The 18,668-nt window shown below is 47.4% G+C and overlaps 1 protein-coding gene and 1 pseudogene across 1 annotated transcript in view; one reads left to right on the top strand and one right to left on the bottom strand.

Moving 5' to 3' along the window:
- The window catches only part of LOC137309990 (zona pellucida sperm-binding protein 3-like), a 41,349-nt gene that overhangs the window by 16,739 nt on the left and 5,942 nt on the right, over positions 1–18,668 (bottom strand). Inside the window, exon 2 of the mRNA XM_067977992.1 lies at positions 17,524–17,613. Coding sequence (XP_067834093.1) covers positions 17,524–17,544 — 21 coding nt within the window. The 5' untranslated portion in view covers positions 17,545–17,613. The remainder of the gene's footprint in view (positions 1–17,523; positions 17,614–18,668) is intronic.
- LOC137310001 (U2 spliceosomal RNA) lies at positions 2,245–2,416 on the top strand (annotated as a pseudogene).

Consider the following 18,668-nt stretch of genomic DNA (forward strand, 5'->3'; position numbering starts at 1 on the left):
TTTCTGGAGAAAACAGCCCCAGCCTGTTCAATCTTTCCTGTTAAGTATAACCTCTCGGTTTTGGTATCATCCTCGTAAATCTTTTTTTCACCTACTCTATAGAGTGCCTCTATATTCTTTTTATAATATGGAGACCAGAACTGTTCACAGTACTCCAAGTGTGGTCTTATCAAGGTTCTGTATAAGTTTAACATAACTTCTCTGCTTTTCAATTCTATTCCTCTGGAAATGAACCCCAGTGTTGGTTTGCTTTTTTAATGGCCTTATTAACCTGTGTCATTACTTTTAGTGATTTGTGTATCTGTACCCCGAGACGCCTCTGCTCCTTTACCCCATTATTGAAGCAGTGGCCCACTTATTCTTCCCATCATAATTTAAAACCTCACACTTATCTATATTGAGATTCATTTGCCAGTTACACGCCCATTGTGCAAATTTATTTATATCTTCCTGTATTGTGTCGCACTCCTCCTCAGTATTAACTATACCCCCCAGTTTGGTGTTGTCCGCAAATTTTGAAATTATACTTCCAATTCCCAAGTCCAAATCGTTTATATAAATGGTGAAGAACAGTGGTCCCAGCACCAATCCCTGTGATTCACCACTCAGACCTTTTGCCAGTCTGAGTAACGACCTTTAACACTTACTCTCTGTTTTCTGTTTTGCACCCAGCTTGCTATAAATTCTGCTCTTTGTCCTGACTCCACCTGCTCTGATCTTATCTGAGTGAAATCATTAATTAAATACAATTTTTGCAGTGGGCCCATTCCCAGTAAGGAATGGATTGATGCTGCCCAGACTGATTTAATGTGGGATCCTTACAAGCAGCAGGTGAAACAGATTTACCTCCTGTCAGTGTGGGCTGTATTCAAACACAGGCATTCGAGGCTGAAATTACCAACATCAAGCCCACAGGAACCCACAGACACCTCCATAAGAACAGAAACGCGCACGGTAATAGTATAAAATACAACAAGAGAAATGGATTGTGTGTCACAACAAACTATTGGGGCACAGAAGTACGTGATGTGGATACAACATTAACAATCCTTCGTGTTCGATTGGAAGGAGTCCCCCATTGTGCAGCGATGAGGCTTTCTGCCAAAGTCATTTGACAGAACACCTCATCGCCAGTGCTTTCAAACAAGCACCAAGACGTAGCTTAGCTGGTGGTGAGAAGGGCCCTTCCCGCCAGATCCTTCATGCACTTCCGACCTCTCAGTGCCACCGTGCGCTGTCCCCAAGGAAGTTGCGATGGGGACGAGACCGTCACCCATCTCCTCCTGGAATGTCCCTTTGCAAAGAAGATCTGGAGAGAGATGCAGTGGTATCTGTCCAGGTTCATACATATGAATTAAGAGCAGGAGTAGGCCATTCAGCCCCTCGAGCCTGCTCTGCCATTTGATAAGATCATGGCTGATCTGATTGTGACCACAACCCTACTTTCCCGTGTACCTACGATAACCTTTGACTCCCTTGTTAATCAGGAATCGATATAACTTAGCCATAAAAATATTCAATGACCCTGCCTCCGCTGCTCTCTGGAGAAGGGAGTTCCACAGACTCACGACCCTCTGAGAGAAAAATTTCTCCTCATCTCCGTCTTAAATGGGAGACCCCTTATTTTTAAACTGTTTCTCGTTTCTCCCACAAGGGAGCAGTTCAGTAACACATGATTCTGTGCTTTATGGGCTGTTACCAGGGCAGCACTCCGAGACAGATATCAACTGCTGCTGAAAGACCATCAACTCGGTGAAATACGCCTTTTGGTCTGCCCGAAATTTGCTGGTCTTCCAGCGCAAGGAGCTGTCCTCGACCGAGTGTTGCAGACTGGCACATTCCAAGGTCCAGGTCCACGTGCTCAGGGATGCACTGAAGCTGGGTGCGGCTGCCGCAAAGGCTCTGTGGGGAAAGGCTATCGTTTAGAGCTCTCCCGCAATTGTGAACCGACGGGCTGCAATCAGGGAAAACCCACCTCGGGCAGAATGTAAAATACAAATTTATGTAATGAAATGTAATGTACCTGTAATGAATCTGTAATCAATAAGCTTATTGATTGTAATGCAATAAGGCACCCTAGAGTGTCATGAACTGTAATTATGAACAATGTGTAACTGTATTGTTGGAATCATAATGGAACTGTACTTTATGTATCTTGCAAAAAGTATATTCTGTATTGTGTATGTTTGAAATGTGATATGACAACTGTATTGCATGTATTGTTACAAATTTTATGAATAAAGTATATTTTTTGAGAAAAAAATCTGTTCTTATCAGTTTAATATCTGATACGTCCCCTATCTGGGGACCGTATATTAATTTGATTTTTGGAACAGGGAGATGGAATAGGGGCTTGCTCCGTCCACTCCACGCATCGACCCAGTATTGCAGTGTCTCTGGGAACGGTGCACCTCCCTGTGGGGAGATGTTCAAAATGAAAAACAGGTTTTTCCAGTGTCTCTGTATGTATTATTACTGAGAATAAAGTTGATATTTTGTACTTAAAAAAAAATGTGGAATAAATCCTCAATTAAAGCTGTGAAGATTAACTAGATAAATATTGAGGTGGAAATGATATTGAAGATTTCCAAACTGGACCTGAAACCTAAACTGACCAGAATTACAAAGTGACCCAGAACCCCAATCTTTTGTAGACACTTGCACGACAAGGCAAACATACAATGATACAATCCAAAACTGACACTGAAACATAACTTGACCTAAATCCCCAAACTAACCCTTAATCAGACGCTGAACCATTTCCCCAAACTGAAGCAGAACCAGAGCGAGTCACAAACCTAAACTTAACCAGAACCCAACAATGACTCTGAACAAAATAAGCAACAACTCTCAATCTGATCCTCAAACCGAAACAACACGGTGCCCAACACTGGAAGACCCTAAACTCACATACAAACCTCAAATAAACCAGGAACTGTAAAATGACCCAGAGACACAAACCCTACCTGAACCCAAACTAAACTGAACTGAACATGAACGCCCAAACTTCTGAACAACCTCAACTTGATCTGGAACTTAAAAGTGCCCTGGAATCCTGAACATGCACAGAACTCTCAATGAACAAGATTCCTTTGCCCTTCTTGAGACCCTCTGATCCAAAGTACTTTAGAGACCAAAAACACTAAGCTGCACAAAACCCTAAATCAGCTCACGAACCCCTGGTGACCCAGAAACTGAAACTGACCTGGAACCCGAAACTGATCCAGAATCCCAAAAGTGACAGGTACCTAAACTGACCATCAACGGAATACTGAGTCAGAACCTTAAAATGACCCAGAATCTTACATTCAACATAACTACAAAGTAACCCACAATTCCAAACTCACATTAAGCCCCAAATGAAAATGTAAATTGAAATGACTGGATACCCTAAACGTCCCAAAACCCAGTGATCCAAAGCCCCAAATCGACATAAAACCCTAAACCTGTACAGAAACATAAACTGACCCAGACCCTCATACTGACACTTTCCGTAGCCTAAATTGTTACAGCTCCAAAGGAACTCGAGTCAATCCAAGAGCTCCGGTCCTCTGGATTTCCCTCTCAGAGTGGAAAAACGTTAAACTGTTCCAGAATCCTAAACCGACCTGGAATCCGGAACCAAAGCAAAACTGCAACCAACTCAGAATCACAGGCTGATCGAAACCCTAAACTGATCCATTATCCTAAACGGACTCAGAATATTAAAATACAGCAAACCCGAAGCAGACCCGAAACACCAAGCAGACCTGGAAACCCGACCTGGCCCAGAACCCTAGCTGACTCCACTGGTTCACTTGTTCGTTCTGTAGTTCGTTTCAGGCTCTTCTGCTGTTTTTAAGATATGATGTAATGTTAGGGATCATTGAGATCAGTCTGTGAGTATCAGTCTTTGCCGGGGTCCTATGGAATATTTTGCAGTGCTGGGTGTTTTTGGATGTGTGGAGAATGTTAGTCTTGAGGGTCCTGAGTTAATTGGAGCTCTTGTGGTCAGTTTGAGTGCAGTATGTTACAACCAGATACTGAACCAGAAACTCAAAACAACACAGAATCTCAAATTGACCAAACTAACCCAGAATATAAAACTGAACTGGGACCCTGAACCAATCCCAATTCTAAAGTGACCAACTCATGTAAAATGAATTATAAACATAAAGAAAAGCCAAGAACCCAAATTTGTGTTGAAACTGAAAACAAGCCCAGAATCCAAGATTGAACCAAAGTCTTACACTGATTCATCAGCCTAAAAATATTCAATGCACGAAACATATCTCGAACCCAGAATGAACCCACATGACGAGGCTGACACCGAAGGCTGAGCGTCAGGGGTTTCTACAATCCCTCAGTGTTGGCATCAGTCTGGGCATGTTGAGTCATCAGAGATCGCTGTCTATGTTTGTTGTTCTGTGTCAGTTTGTGGGTGTTGTGGTTTGGGGTTTCTCTGCTCAGTATTGGGGTAATGTGCACTGTTTAAGGTCCATTTACAGATGCTGTGGTTTGCTGTGACAGTGCAGTTATCATTTTACAGGAGGCAGAAGCCCAACGTGTGATGCCATTGTTAGCTTTGGGTGTTTGATCAATGTGTGGATGGTGAGGTAAGTGTGTGGGGACTGGGTCAGTTTCTGGGTATTGTGTTTTTTTTGCAGATGATGTGATCGGTTTGGGGCGTATTGTGGACAGCTTCAGGATGCTGACTCATTTGGGGAGATGGGATAGTCAGTCATTGAACACTGCCTCAGTTATGGTCCCTGAACACAGTTTGCAGTACCAGAGTCAGTTTCAGGGTGCTGTGGTCAGTTTCAGAGATACATGGTATTTGCTTGAGGTGCTGGATTAGCTTGAGGTGCTGGGCCAGTTAGAGGTACTGTACTACTTGAAGAGCTAGGTTTGGTTAAGGTGCTGGACTAACTTGAGGTGCTAGGTTAGCTTCAAGTGTTGGATTAGTTTGGAGGCTGTATTATTTTGAAGTATTAGGTTATTTTGAGGTTCTGGGCTGGTCTGAGGTACTGTTTTTGCTTGAGGTATTAGATTATGTTGAGGTGCTGGATTACTGAGGGCGGCAGCTTTAGTTTGAGGTAATCTATTTGCTGCAAGTGCAGTTTTAGCTTAAGTTACTGGGTTAGTTGGAGGTGCTGTATTAGATTGAGCTGCTGGGATAGTTTAAGCTTTTGTCAATGTCTGAGGTTCTTGATCATTATGTTTCCAGCCTATCGAGGAAGAAAGCAGTGCTGGATCTAGTTCTGGGGAATGAAGTGGGGCAAGTTTCAATGGGAGAGTGTTTTGGAAACAGTGAACACAATATGATTAGGTTTAGAGTAATTATGGAAAAGTACAAGGACAATGAAAGTTGAAGATACTTAATCGGAAGAGGGTTAATTTCAGTGAGTTGAAAAGGGATCTGGCCCTTATGGAATGGGAACAAAGATTATCAGGTAAAACAGTTAAAGAGCAAAGGGAGGCCTTCAAGGAGGAGATAGTTCAGGTACTTCATCTAACCCTATCAGCATATCCTTCTATTCTTTTCTATGTTTGACTCGTTTATCAATTATCTCCCCTTTTCTATCATAAATGTCTTTACAACTTTTTTGATTTCTGCTTCTAATGTCTCATCCATCTCGTTAGTGTCAATATTGAGGCAAAGTAATGATTCCACATTTCTGCCGTTACCTGTGAGTTTACCTTGTGCATCCCTTAGTGGCCCTACCCCTATCATGATTTTCCTTTTGTTATTTATGTGTCTGTAGAATACTTTACTTTTTAAAAAGTATTTTTTGATAATTTAATTTTGTAATTCCTCTTTGCCTTCCGAACAGGTTTTTTGTTTACTTATTTCCTAACCTCTTCGTATTCCCTTTTGTCATCCTCTTCTTTATTGACCAGGTGCTGAGTATATGCCTTTTTCTTGAGTTTCAATTCTGATCTTATCTCTTTATTCATCCATGGTATGTCATTATTAGTGTCAGCGTCCGTGGAACTGTATCCCAGTGAGAGTCAGGGTGCACGGAACTGTACCCCAGTGAGAGTCAGGGTGCACGGAACTGTACCCCAGTGAGAGTCAGGGTGCACGGAACTGTACCCCAGTGAGAGTCAGGGTGCACGGAACTGTACCCCAGTGAGAGTCAGGGTGCACGGAACTGTACCCCAGTGAGAGTCAGGGTGCACGGAACTGTACCCCAGTGAGAGTCAGGGTGCACGGAACTGTACCCCAGTGAGAGTCAGGGTGCACGGAACTGTACCCCAGTGAGAGTCAGGGTGCACGGAACTGTACCCCAGTGAGAGTCAGGGTGCACGGAACTGTACCCCAGTGAGAGTCAGGGTGCACGGAACTGTACCCCAGTGAGAGTCAGGGTGCACGGAACTGTACCCCAGTGAGAGTCAGGGTGCACGGAACTGTACCCCAGTGAGAGTCAGGGTGCACGGAACTGTACCCCAGTGAGAGTCAGGGTGCACGGAACTGTACCCCAGTGAGAGTCAGGGTGCACGGAACTGTACCCCAGTGAGAGTCAGGGTGCACGGAACTGTACCCCAGTGAGAGTCAGGGTGCACGGAACTGTACCCCAGTGACTGTCAGGGTGCACGGAACTGTACCCCAGTGAGAGTCAGGGTGCACGGAACTGTACCCCAGTGACTGTCAGGGTGCACGGAACTGTACCCCAGTGACTGTCAGGGTGCACGGAACTGTACCCCAGTGACTGTCAGGGTCCATGGAACTGCACCCCAGTGACTGTCAGGGTCCATGGAACTGCACCCCAGTGACTGTCAGGGTCCATGGAACTGCACCCCAGTGACTGTCAGGGTCCATGGAACTGCACCCCAGTGACTGTCAGGGTCCATGGAACTGCACCCCAGTGACTGTCAGGGTCCATGGAACTGTACCCCAGTGACTGTCAGGGTCCATGGAACTGCACCCCAGTGACTGTCAGGGTCCATGGAACTGCACCCCAGTGACTGTCAGGGTCCATGGAACTGCACCCCAGTGACTGTCAGGGTCCATGGAACTGCACCCCAGTGACTGTCAGGGTCCATGGAACTGCACCCCAGTAACTGTCAGGGTCCATGGAACTGCACCCCAGTGACTGTCAGGGTCCATGGAACTGTACCCCAGTGACTGTCAGGGTCCATGGAACTGCACCCCAGTGACTGTCAGGGTCCATGGAACTGTACCCCAGTGACTGTCAGGGTCCATGGAACTGTACCCCAGTGACTGTCAGGGTCCATGGAACTGTACCCCAGTGACTGTCAGGGTCCATGGAACTGTACCCCAGTGACTGTCAGGGTCCATGGAACTGTACCCCATGGACTGTCAGGGTCCATGGAACTGTACCCCAGTGACTGTCAGGGTCCATGGAACTGTACCCCAGTGACTGTCAGGGTCCATGGAACTGTACCCCAGTGACTGTCAGGGTCCATGGAACTGCACCCCAGTGACTGTCAGGCTCCATGGAACTGTACCCCAGTGACTGTCAGGGTCCATGGAACTGCACCCCAGTGACTGTCAGGGTCCATGGAACTGCACCCCAGTGACTGTCAGGGTCCATGGAACTGTACCCCAGTGACTGTCAGGGTCCATGGAACTGCACCCCAGTGACTGTCAGGGTCCATGGAATTGTACCCCAGTGACTGTCAGGGTCCATGGAACTGCACCCCAGTGACTGTCAGGGTCCATGGAACTGCACCCCAGTGACTGTCAGGGTCCATGGAACTGTACCCCAGTGACTGTCAGGGTCCATGGAACTGTACCCCAGTGACTGTCAGGGTCCATGGAACTGTACCCCAGTGACTGTCAGGGTCCATGGAACTGTACCCCTGTGAATGTAGGCGCCCATAGAACTGAATCAAGTGAGAGTAAAGGCCCATTGAACTGCACGCTCACCCTCAGGAGTGGATCATTCATTCCCGCGATTCTGTTCTGCCATTCATTTCGATCATGGCTAATCTGTATCTTAACTCTTTTTACCCATCTTGTATATAATGGGCAGCATTTTAGCACCGCTATCAGGTGCGTTCCTGGCGGGGGGCTCTGAAAATCGGGAAATCGCGGAGTGGGACCGGAGCCCGCCTCGAACGCACGCACTTCCGGGTTCCCCACTGACGCGCCGGCATGCGCGCGCAGCCCCCGCTGGTGGGAATCCCGCAGGCAATTATAGCCAAGGGGATGCCACTTGAATGTATTTATTTTGCTTGTTCAGGTCATTAACTGACCTGATTAAGGGATTATGTGAGAAGGGGTGGGATTTTAAAGGAAACTGGGACTGTTTCCCACACTGGGGGAAACACTCCCAGTTCAAATGGACCTGTTGCAGCTGTCAGCCTGTGGTAGCTGCAAAGGTCCATTTGACAGGTGGGTGGGGGGAGACCCTCACCCATTGCAGGAGGCCACTCAGTCACTTGGGACAAAGTTTGGCCTCCACCACCCTCCTCCTGACAACCAAAGTCACCAACTTGCACACTTACCCCGGGGTCCAGAGATATGTACCTACCTTGCGGACCCCCTCAGATGTACATCTTCCGGATGGGGGCCGCCGTAGCTGCAGTCATGACCTCCTCGGAGGGCGAACAGCATCACCAGCCTCGCCATCCACCTCTGACACGTGGAGCTCCACAACAGTGCGCTGTGACACATCCACCTGTACAGCAGGAGGGAGGGCAACCGCAGAGAGAGATGCGTCGCAGAGGGCACTACCCTCGCCACAGGGTCCACAGACCGAGGCTCAGCTTCCTGGACCTCACTGAGCAGCAGTGCACACGGAGGCTCAGAGTCACTCGACATGTAGTCGTGGACATCTGCAGCCTCCTTCATGCCAAGCTGCTCCCGGCTGGCCCGAGCACCATCTTCTTACCTGTCGCTGTCAAAGTCACCACTGCCCTCAACAACTTGTCCTCCGCATCCTTCCAAGGTACAACCAGGGACATCGCCGACGTCTCTCAGCCGACTGCACAAAAGAGCCCTGCAAATACACCTACACCCACTCTGCAGTGACACAATGGGTGGCATCAGTTGTGGGTCTTCATAGTGATCCTCAGGAAAGGGCATTATTGCACAAACCAGACAAGATTCGCGAAGACATGGCAGCAGTGGTGCCAATATAATATGTGATGTGAGTTGCTCAGAAATTAAATATAAGTAACAACCGTGACAAACCCTCAAACACCCTTGTGCATCCCCTTCATGCTCACGACACGTTTGCCTTACGCTGCCTACTGCACATCTGTGATGCATGCCCTGTGGCTGCAGCACAGGTAGTGGCAGGTTGAGTGAGGCTGACCGTGAAAGAGATGCACGAGAGGATGAGTATGAGATAGAGCCATGATATTGTATGAGGATTGTGTTGAGTGGTAGTGGCGGGATGAGTACTGGCGAGGTGAGTAGGTGCAGGTAAGATGAGGATGAGGTTTGAGTGGGTGTGAGGGGTGATGTGACAGAGTAGTGTTGGCTGTGCAGGAGGTGTGGGCGGTGATGGGCGGTGATGTGGCAGATGGAGTGTGGGGGAATGAGTAAGTGTACTCACTTTGGCTGACCTACTGACGTCATTTTAGCGCCTCCTGCACTTGTATGCAGGTGGGCGATATGTTGGTGGTGCTGGTGACCTCCTCTGCCACCTCGAGCCAGGCCTGCCTGGTGGCAGAGGCAGGCCACTTCCCCCTGTGGGGTGGCCTCCCTGCTCAGAAGTGGGTTAAATTTCAGGGGTTATGATGTGATCGAGGAGTCCAGCGGGAGACTCGTTAAAAGCCAAGATGAGTGGCGTTAAAACGGCCGATTGACGGGAATGGAGCAGGAAATGGAGCTGCTCCATTTTAACTGATCCTGCGATCAGGGAGAGTTAAAATCACCCTGTTTCACATTGCATGATAGTCCACATGTGCCACTGGAGGGAAAGCTATAACTGCAAGTTATTCTTGCAGGTGTTATGAATGAGTTCGGGGTCTATTAGTAACTATTCACCACATTACTAGTCAATGAAACAATTAATTACTTTGCTTTTAAGTCACACTCCATCTAAAACAAGAGTACGTTTTAATATCTGCGTCTGTCTCTCCCATGTCTGTCTGTCTGTCTCTCTCTCCCCGTCTGTCTCTCCCGTGTCTCCGTCTGTGTCTCCTGTCACTCACACATATATTGTGGGGAAAGGCCTGTCGCAATTAAGCCTCAGGCCCTCTCCGTCCAAAATAGTGCCATGGTATTTGCCACCTTTTCTGAGGGTGCCTCTGTGTATAAATGTGCCAAGGATCACATGCCAGGCACTGTACTTATGTGGCACATTATCCGTTCTCATTATAATGGACACATTTCAGTTGGCAGAAAGGTACAGGGAGAAATATGTGTTGCTTAATCACCCCTCTGCACCAACAATGTTTCAGTGAGTGATGGGGAGATGGGCTGAGATTTATAAATAGACTTGCAGGACATTCTCTCCCTCTCTCTGGTGTATAATAGAAATGAGTCACAGTGACAGGAGCAGAAAACTGCTTGGATAGAGGATCTGACACAACACATTCAAGCTTGTGATGACTGGTGTGACAGGATTGTAAATTTAAAGGGACATCACCATTTGGCTGGAGAGTTTTTAAGGGAAACGCGACTCCTCGAAGAGTTCACTTCTACCCGCCTGATACGTTGGCTGCGGTGGACAATTTTCTCTGTGTGGACAATATATTTGCTGAATTGTAAACTATTCCACAGTGATTAACACTGAGCCTCGGTCATTTCTATATCTGAGGCCGTTTCTCCCCTTCTCTGGGTCTTAGACCTCCACCATTTCTGGTCTGAATCCAGCCACTAGAAGAGGGTGTGAGAGCAACCTGGGCAATTCTCCCTTGATCTCCCCCCACCACCTGTGGAGAGTCCCTGCCTCCCTGGCCCAGCCTTTGCTTGGTATTTTCCCCAGTGATAAGGTCGGGTTTAGAAACATTGTAGGTGGGTGAAAACCCCTATCTTACTGCTTTTAAATTCAATTATAATTTTTATCCCTCAACCAACATCACTAAAACAGATGATCTGGTCATTATCACATTGCTGTTTGTGGGACCTTGCTGTGTTCAATGTACTGCCGTGTTTCCTACAGTAAAGCAGCAACTACACTTCAAAAGTACTTAATTGGTAGAGGAACCACCGAGGGAACAGGTTATTTTAGATCTCGTATTGTGTAATGAGACAGGGTTACTTAGTAAACTTATAGTAATGGATTCTCTGGGGGAGAGTGAACATAATATGATAGAATTTCATATTCAGTTTGAGCGTGATGTGGTTAAATCCGAAACTAGGGTCTTAAATATAAATAAAGCCAATTCTGTAGGTTTGACGGGCGAGTTGGCTGAGGTAGATTGGGAAATTGGATTAAAAGATATAACGGTAGACAAACAATGGCAAATATTTAAAGAAATAATTCATAATTCTCAACTAATATACATTCCCTTGAGGAATAAAACTCCACGGGAAAAGTGTGGCTAATTAGAGAATTTAAGGATAACATTAGATTAAAAGAAGAGGCTTACAATGTAGTCAAAAAGCGTAGTTAGCCTGAGGATTGGGAGGGATTTAGAAATCAGCAAAGGATGACCAAAAATTCATAAAGAGGGAGAAAATTTAATCTGACAGAAAACCAACAAGAAATATAAAAAAACAGATTGTAAGAGCTCCCACAAGTATGTGAAAAGGAAGAGATGAGTGAAAATAATCGTGGGTCCCTTGGAGGCAGAGACAGAAGAAATTATAATGGGGAATAAGGAAATGGCAGAGATGTTAAACAAATATTTGATATCTGTCTTCAAAGTAGAAGACACAAAAAACATACCGGAAACAGTGGGGAACCAAGGGTTGAATGCGAGTGAGGAACTTAAAGTAATTAATATTAGTAAAGAAAAAATACTGGAGAAATTAATGGGACTAAAAGCCGAGAAACCCCCTGGACCTGATGGCCGACATCCTCGGGTTTTAAAAGAGGTGACTGCAGAGATAGTGGATGCATTGGTTGTGATCTTACAGAATTCCCCAGATTCCAGAATGGTCCTCGTGGATTGCAAGGCAGCAAATGTAACCGCGCCATTTAAGAAAGGAGTGAGAGAGAAAAGAGGGAACTGTAGGCTAGTTAACTTGACATCAATAGTAGGGAAAATGCTAGAATGTATTATTAAGGACGTAGTAAAAGGGCACCTCGAAAATCATAATATGATTAGGCAGAGTCATACTTTTTAATCTTCGAATCGTAGAATCAAAGAAAGATTACAGCACGGAAGGAGGCCATTCGGCCCATCCAGTCCACGCCGGCTCCATCCCAGAGCAATCCAACTCGTCCCATTCCCCCGTCCTATCCCCATCGCCCTGAAAATTTTTTACTTTCAAGTACTTATCCAGTCTCCTTTTAAAGGTCATGATTGAATCTGCCTCCACCACCCCCTCAGGCAGCGCATTCCAGATCATAACCACTCGCTGTGTAAAAAAGTTTTACATCATATCACCTTCGGTTCTTTTGCCAATCACCTCAAGTCTATGCCCTCTGGTTCTTGACCCTTCCGCCAATGGGAACAGTTTCTCTCTATCTCCTCTGTCCAGACCCTTCATGATTTTGAACACCTCTATCAAATATCCTCTCAACCTTTTCTGTTCCAAAGAGAACAACCCGAGCCTCTCCAGTCCATCCATGTCAGAAAAGTCCATTATCCCTGGAATCATTCCAGTAAATCTCTTCTGTACCCTCTCTATGGCCTTCACATCTTCCCAGAATGGCACACAATATTCCAGTTGTGGCCAAACCAGTGTTTTATAAAGGTTTATTATGATTTCCTTACTTTTGTACTCTATGGGCTCGATTTTACCGTCGGGTTTCCTGTGGGTTTCCACCGGGGGGGCTCCGAAAATCCCGATATCCAGTCACGTGACGGGAACCCGCCACGATCCCGCCCACTTCCGGGTTCCCCGATGACGTGCGGGGGTGCGTGCGTGGCAATCCCGCAGGCAATTAAAGCCAGCGGGATGCCACTTGAGGTTATTTATTTCGCTTGTTCAGGTCATTAACTGACCTGATTGAGGGACTGTGTGTGATTTTGGGGAACATGGGACTGTTTCACACACTGGGGGAAACAGTCCTAGTTGAACTGGACGTGTTGCAGCTGTCAGCCTGTGGCAGCTGCAAAGGTCCATTTGACAGGTGGGGGGGGGGGGGGGGGGGGAGACCCTCACCCATTGCAGGAGGCCGCTCTGTCATTTGGGACAAAGTGTGGCCTCCACCACCCCCCTCCGGACGGTCAAAGTCACCAACCTGCACACTCACCCCGGGGTCCGGAGACATGTGCCGACCTTGCGGACCCCCTCAGATGTACATATTGCGGATGGGGGCCGCTGTAGCTGCAGTCATGACCCCCTCGGAGGGCGAACAGCATCACCAGCCTCGCCATCCACGCCGTCCACCTCTGACACGTGGAGCTCCACAACAGAGTGCTGTGACACATCCACCTGTACAGCAGGAGGGAGGGCTACCGCAGAGAGAGACGCGTCGCAGAGGGCACTACCCTCGCCACAGGGTCCACAGACCGAGGCGCAGCTCCCCGGACCTCTCCGAGGAGCAGTGCACACGGAGGCGCAGATTCACTCGACATGTAGTCGTGGAGATCTGCAGGCTCTTTCATGCCGAGCTGCTCCTGGCTGGCCCCAGCACCATCTGCTTACCTGTCGCTGCCAAAGTCACCACTGCCCTCCACAACTTCTCCTCCGCATCCTTCCAGGGTGCAGCCGGGTACACCGCCGATGTCTCTCAGTCGTCTGCGCGGAAGAGCCCTGCAAATACACCTGCACCTACTCTGCAGTAACACAATGGGTGGCATCAGTGGTGGGTCCTCATAGTGATACCCAGGAGCGGGCATTATTGGACACAACAGACAGGATTCGCGGAGACATGGCAGTGGTGGTGCCAATATAATGTGTGATGTTTGTTGCTCTGAAATTCAATATAGGTAACACCCATGGCAAACCCTCAGACACCCTTGTGCATCCCCTTCATGCTCACGACACGTTTGCCGTACGCTGCCGACTGCACATATGCGATGCATGCCCTGTGGCTGCAGCACAGATGGTGGCAGGTTGAGTGAGGCTTGCCGTGAGAGAGATGCACGAGAGGGTGAGTATGGGATAGAGCCATGAGATTGTATGAGGATTGGGTTGCGTGTTAGTGGCGGGTGAGTACTGGCGAGGTGAGTAGGTGCAGGTAAGATGAGGATGGGGTTTGAGTGGGTATGAGGGGTGATGTGACAGAGTAGTGTTGGCGGTGCCGAAGGAGATGTGGGGTGGGGGCAGTGTTGTGGCAGACGGAGTGTAGGGGAAAGACTATGTGCTCTCACTGTGGCTGACCTACTGAGGTCATTGGAGCGCCTCCTGCACTGTATGCAGGTGGGCGATATGTTGATGGTGCAGGTGACCCCCTCTGCCACCTCGAGCCAGGCCTTCTTGGTGGCAGAGGCAGGCCGCTTCCTCCCGCCCGCCGGGTGGAAGATCTCTGTCCTCCCCCTCCTCCTCACCCCATCTGATGATACCTGGGGTGAGGCATCATTAAACTGGGAGCAGCCTTCCCCCTGGGCTGCTCCATGCTCTAATTTGTTCCATTGGTTGCAGCATCTGTCAGTGGAGGACTGCCCCTTTAACTAGAGAGCCTCCAGCTGACAGATCGTACTGCGCATGCGCAGCCCGCCCGACGCGCAGACCAGCAGCGCGGAGTCCGGAGGAGCAGGTAAGTGATTCCAATTAGTGCATTGCCTGCTACGATCGCGCGGGCAGCCCACTAATTTCACCGGGCGCGGAGGCCACGCACCCGAAACCCAACCCGCCGGAAACCCGCAGGCCTGCTAAAATCAGGCCCTATGCCTCTATTTATAAAGCCCAGGATCCCGACCACTTTTTTAACCGCTTTCTCAACCTGCCCTGCCACCTTCAACGATTTGTGCACATATACCCCCAGATCTCACTGTTCCAGCACCCCTTTTAGAATTGTGCCCTCTAGTTTATATTGCCTCTCCACTTTCTTGCTACTGAAATATATCACTTCACATTTATCTGGTTTAAATTTCATCTGCCACGTGTCCGTCCATGCCATCAGCCTGTCTATATCCTCTTGAAGTCTATCACTATCCTCCTCACTGCACACTACCCTTCCAAGTCTCGTGTCATCTGCAAATTTGAAATTGTGCCCTGTACACCCAAGTCCAAGTCCTTAATATATATCAAGAAAAGCAGTGGTCCCAGCACCGACCCCTGGGGAACACCACTGTGCATCTCCCTCCAGTCCGAAAAACAACCGATCACCACTACTCTCTGTTTCCTGTCATTTCGCCAATTCTGTATCCATGTTGTTATTGCCCCCTTTATTCCATGGGCCGCAACCTCGATGACAAGCCTACACGTGGCACTTTATTAAACGACTTTGGAACGTCCGTATACACAAAGTCAACCACACTGCCCTCATCTACACTCTCTGTTACCTCATCAAAAAACTCCATCAGGTTAGTTAAACACGATTTGCCTGTAACAAATCCATGCTGGCTTTCCCTCATCAATCCACATTCGTCCAAGTGACTGTTAATTCTGTCCAGTATTATCGTTTCCAGAAGTTTCCCCACCACCGAGGTTAAACTGACTGGCCTATTGTTGCTGGGTTTATCCTTACACCCTTTTTTGAACAAGGGTGTAACATTTGCAAATCTCCAATCCTCTGGCACCACTCCCATGTCCAAGGATGTCTGGAAGATTATGGCCAGTACCTCTGCAATTTCCCCCCTTACTTCCTTCAGCATCCTCGGGTGCATCCCATCCAGACCAGGTGACTTATCTATTTTAAGTACAGCTAGCCTTTCTAGTACCTCTTCTTTATCAATTTTTAGCCCATCAGTATCTTAACGATATCTTCCTTTACCGAGACTCTGGCAGCATCTTCTTCCTTGGTAAAGACAGATGCAAAGTATTCATTTAATATCTCAGCCATGCCCACTGCCTCCATGAGTAGATCTCCTTTATGGTCCATAATCAGCCCCACCCCTCCTCTTACTACCTGTTTACTGTTAACATGTCTGTAGGAGACTTTTGGATTCCCTTTTATATTGGTCGCTAGTCAATTCTCATATTCTCTTTGCTCCTCTTATTTCCTTTTTCACTTCCCCTCTGAACTTTCTATATTCTGCCTGGTTCTCGCTTGTATTATCGACCTGACACCTGTGATACGCCGCTTTTTTCCGCTTCATCTTACTCTCTATCTCCTTTGTCATCCAGGGAGCTCTGGCTTTAGTTGCCCTACCTTTCTCCCTCGTTGGAATGTACCTTGTCTGGACCTGAATCATCTCTTTAAAGGCTGCCCACTGTTCAATTACAGTTTTGCCTGCCAATCTATGATTCCAATTTACCCGGGCCAGATCTGTTCTCATCCCACTGTAATAGGCCCTCCTCCAGTAAGGGATGGACTGCAGACAGAGTGATCTAGAGACAGGGCAAAACGTGGGGATTCTGGAGCACCCAAGGATCTATCCTTGGCCCCCTATGTCTCATCTACATGCTGCCCCTTGGCGACATCATCCGAAAACACAATGTCAGGTTCCACATGTACGCTGACGACGCCCAGCTCTACCTCACCACGACCTCCCTCAAACCCTCCACTGTCTCTGATTTTTCACATTGCTTGTCCAACATTCAGTACTGGATGAGCAGCAATTTCCTCCAACTAAATATTGCAAAGATCGAAGCCATTGTCTTCGGGCCCCACCACAAACACCGTTCCCGAGCCACCGACTCCATCCCTCTCCCCGGTCACTGTCTGAGGCTGAACCAGACCATTCATAACCTTGGCGTCCTATTTGACCCTGGGATGAGTTTCCGACCACATATCTGCTCTGTCACGAAGTCCATCTACTTCCTCCTCCATAACATCACCCGTCTCCGTCCCTGCCTCAGCTCATCTGCTGCTGAAACCCGCATCCATGCCTTTGTTATCTCTAGACTTGACTATTCCAATACTCTCCTGGCCGGCCTCCCGTCTTCCATCCTCCATAAACTTCAGCTCGTCCAAAACTCCCGTATTTTATCTCGCACCAAGTCCCGTTCACCCATCACTCCTGTGCTCGCTGACCTACATTCATTCCCGGTTCAGCAACACCTCGATTTTAAAATTCTCATCCTTCATTTCAAATCTCTCCATGACCCTCGCTCCTGCCTATCTCTGTAACCTCCTCCAGCCCTACAACCCTCCGAGAACTCTGCGCTCTCCAATTCTGGCCTCTTGTGCATCCCCGATTTTAATCGTTCCACCATTGGCGGCTGTGCCTTCGGCTGCCTCGATCCTAAGCTCTGGAATTCCTTCCCTAAACTTCTTCATCTCTCCACCTCTCTTCCTTTAAGACGCTCCTTAAGCCTAACTCTTTGGCCAAGCTTTTGGTCACCCGTCCTAATATCTCTTTATGTGGCTCGGTGAAAAATTCTGTTTGATAATCACTCCTGTGAAGCACCTTAGGATGTTTTACTGCATTAAAGGCGATATTGGCCAAGGTGCTTACCCCGAGGAAGGGAGGAACCATCACAGGCCGAGTGTCACTGGGCAGCTGTCCGACAACTCCAAGCGGCTGATTAGATTCGAGAATCTGTCACTGGAATACAATAGGACTATTTTTGAGCAAACGGTTATATTTAATTTGAATATATTTGTCATTAATGGCATTTGATTGATTTACTTTAACATTAAATTGTTCTTTTCTTTCCACTCTTTATGTGGATTCATTCACAATATCAGCTGCCAACTCCAGTTTGTGAGGGATATCAAGGACAACACTAAAGGTTTTTACAAGTATATTAAGAAAAAGAAGGTGACTCAGAGTAATGTGGCCCCTTAAAGACAGACGCAGGGGATTATAGTAATTGAAAGGGAGAGAGGGTGAAGAATTCGAAAAATTTGTGCAGGAGAACTTTCTTAATTAGCATATTTCTGGCCCAACAAGGGAGGAAGCAACGCTGGATCTAGTTTTAGGGAATGATGTAAGGCAAGTGGAGTGTATTTCAGTGGGGGAACATCTGGGTAATAGTGATCATAATATAATTTGGTTTGAAGCAGTTACGGAAAGGGACAAAGAAAAATCAAAGGTGAAAATATTCAACTGAAAGGGAGCCAATTTCAGTGATTTGAAAAGGGATCGAGCACAAGTGGACTGGAAACAAAGACTGGACAAAAAAAAACAGTAAATGAGCAATGGCAGGTCTTCAAGGTGGAGGTAGTTCGGGTATAAACCAAGGATTTTCCCATAAGGAGGAAAGATACGGCATCCAAAGCTCGAGCTCCCTGAATGACAAAGGAAATAGAGCTTAAAATAAAACAGAAACAGGTTTATGACCACTGTCAGGTACAGAATACAGTACAAAACCAGGAGAGTGTGCAGGGAGAAATTGAAAAGGATATAGGAAGGGCAAAGAGAGAATATGAGAAAAGATTAGCGGGTGACATAAATGGGAACCCAAAAATCTTTTATAAAAATATAAAAAGTAAAAGGATAAAAGGAATGGTGGGGCTGATTAGGGACAAAATACGAAATCTGCTTGTGGAGGCAGAGGGCATGACTGAGGTACTGAATGAGGACTTTGCATTTGTCTTCACAAAAGAAGAGGATGAAGTTAATGTCGCAGTAGAGGAGGAGGGAGTAGAGATATTGGA

Source organism: Heptranchias perlo, unplaced genomic scaffold, assembly GCF_035084215.1.
Source record: "Heptranchias perlo isolate sHepPer1 unplaced genomic scaffold, sHepPer1.hap1 HAP1_SCAFFOLD_199, whole genome shotgun sequence".
In the NCBI taxonomy this organism is placed as follows: domain Eukaryota; kingdom Metazoa; phylum Chordata; class Chondrichthyes; order Hexanchiformes; family Hexanchidae; genus Heptranchias; species Heptranchias perlo.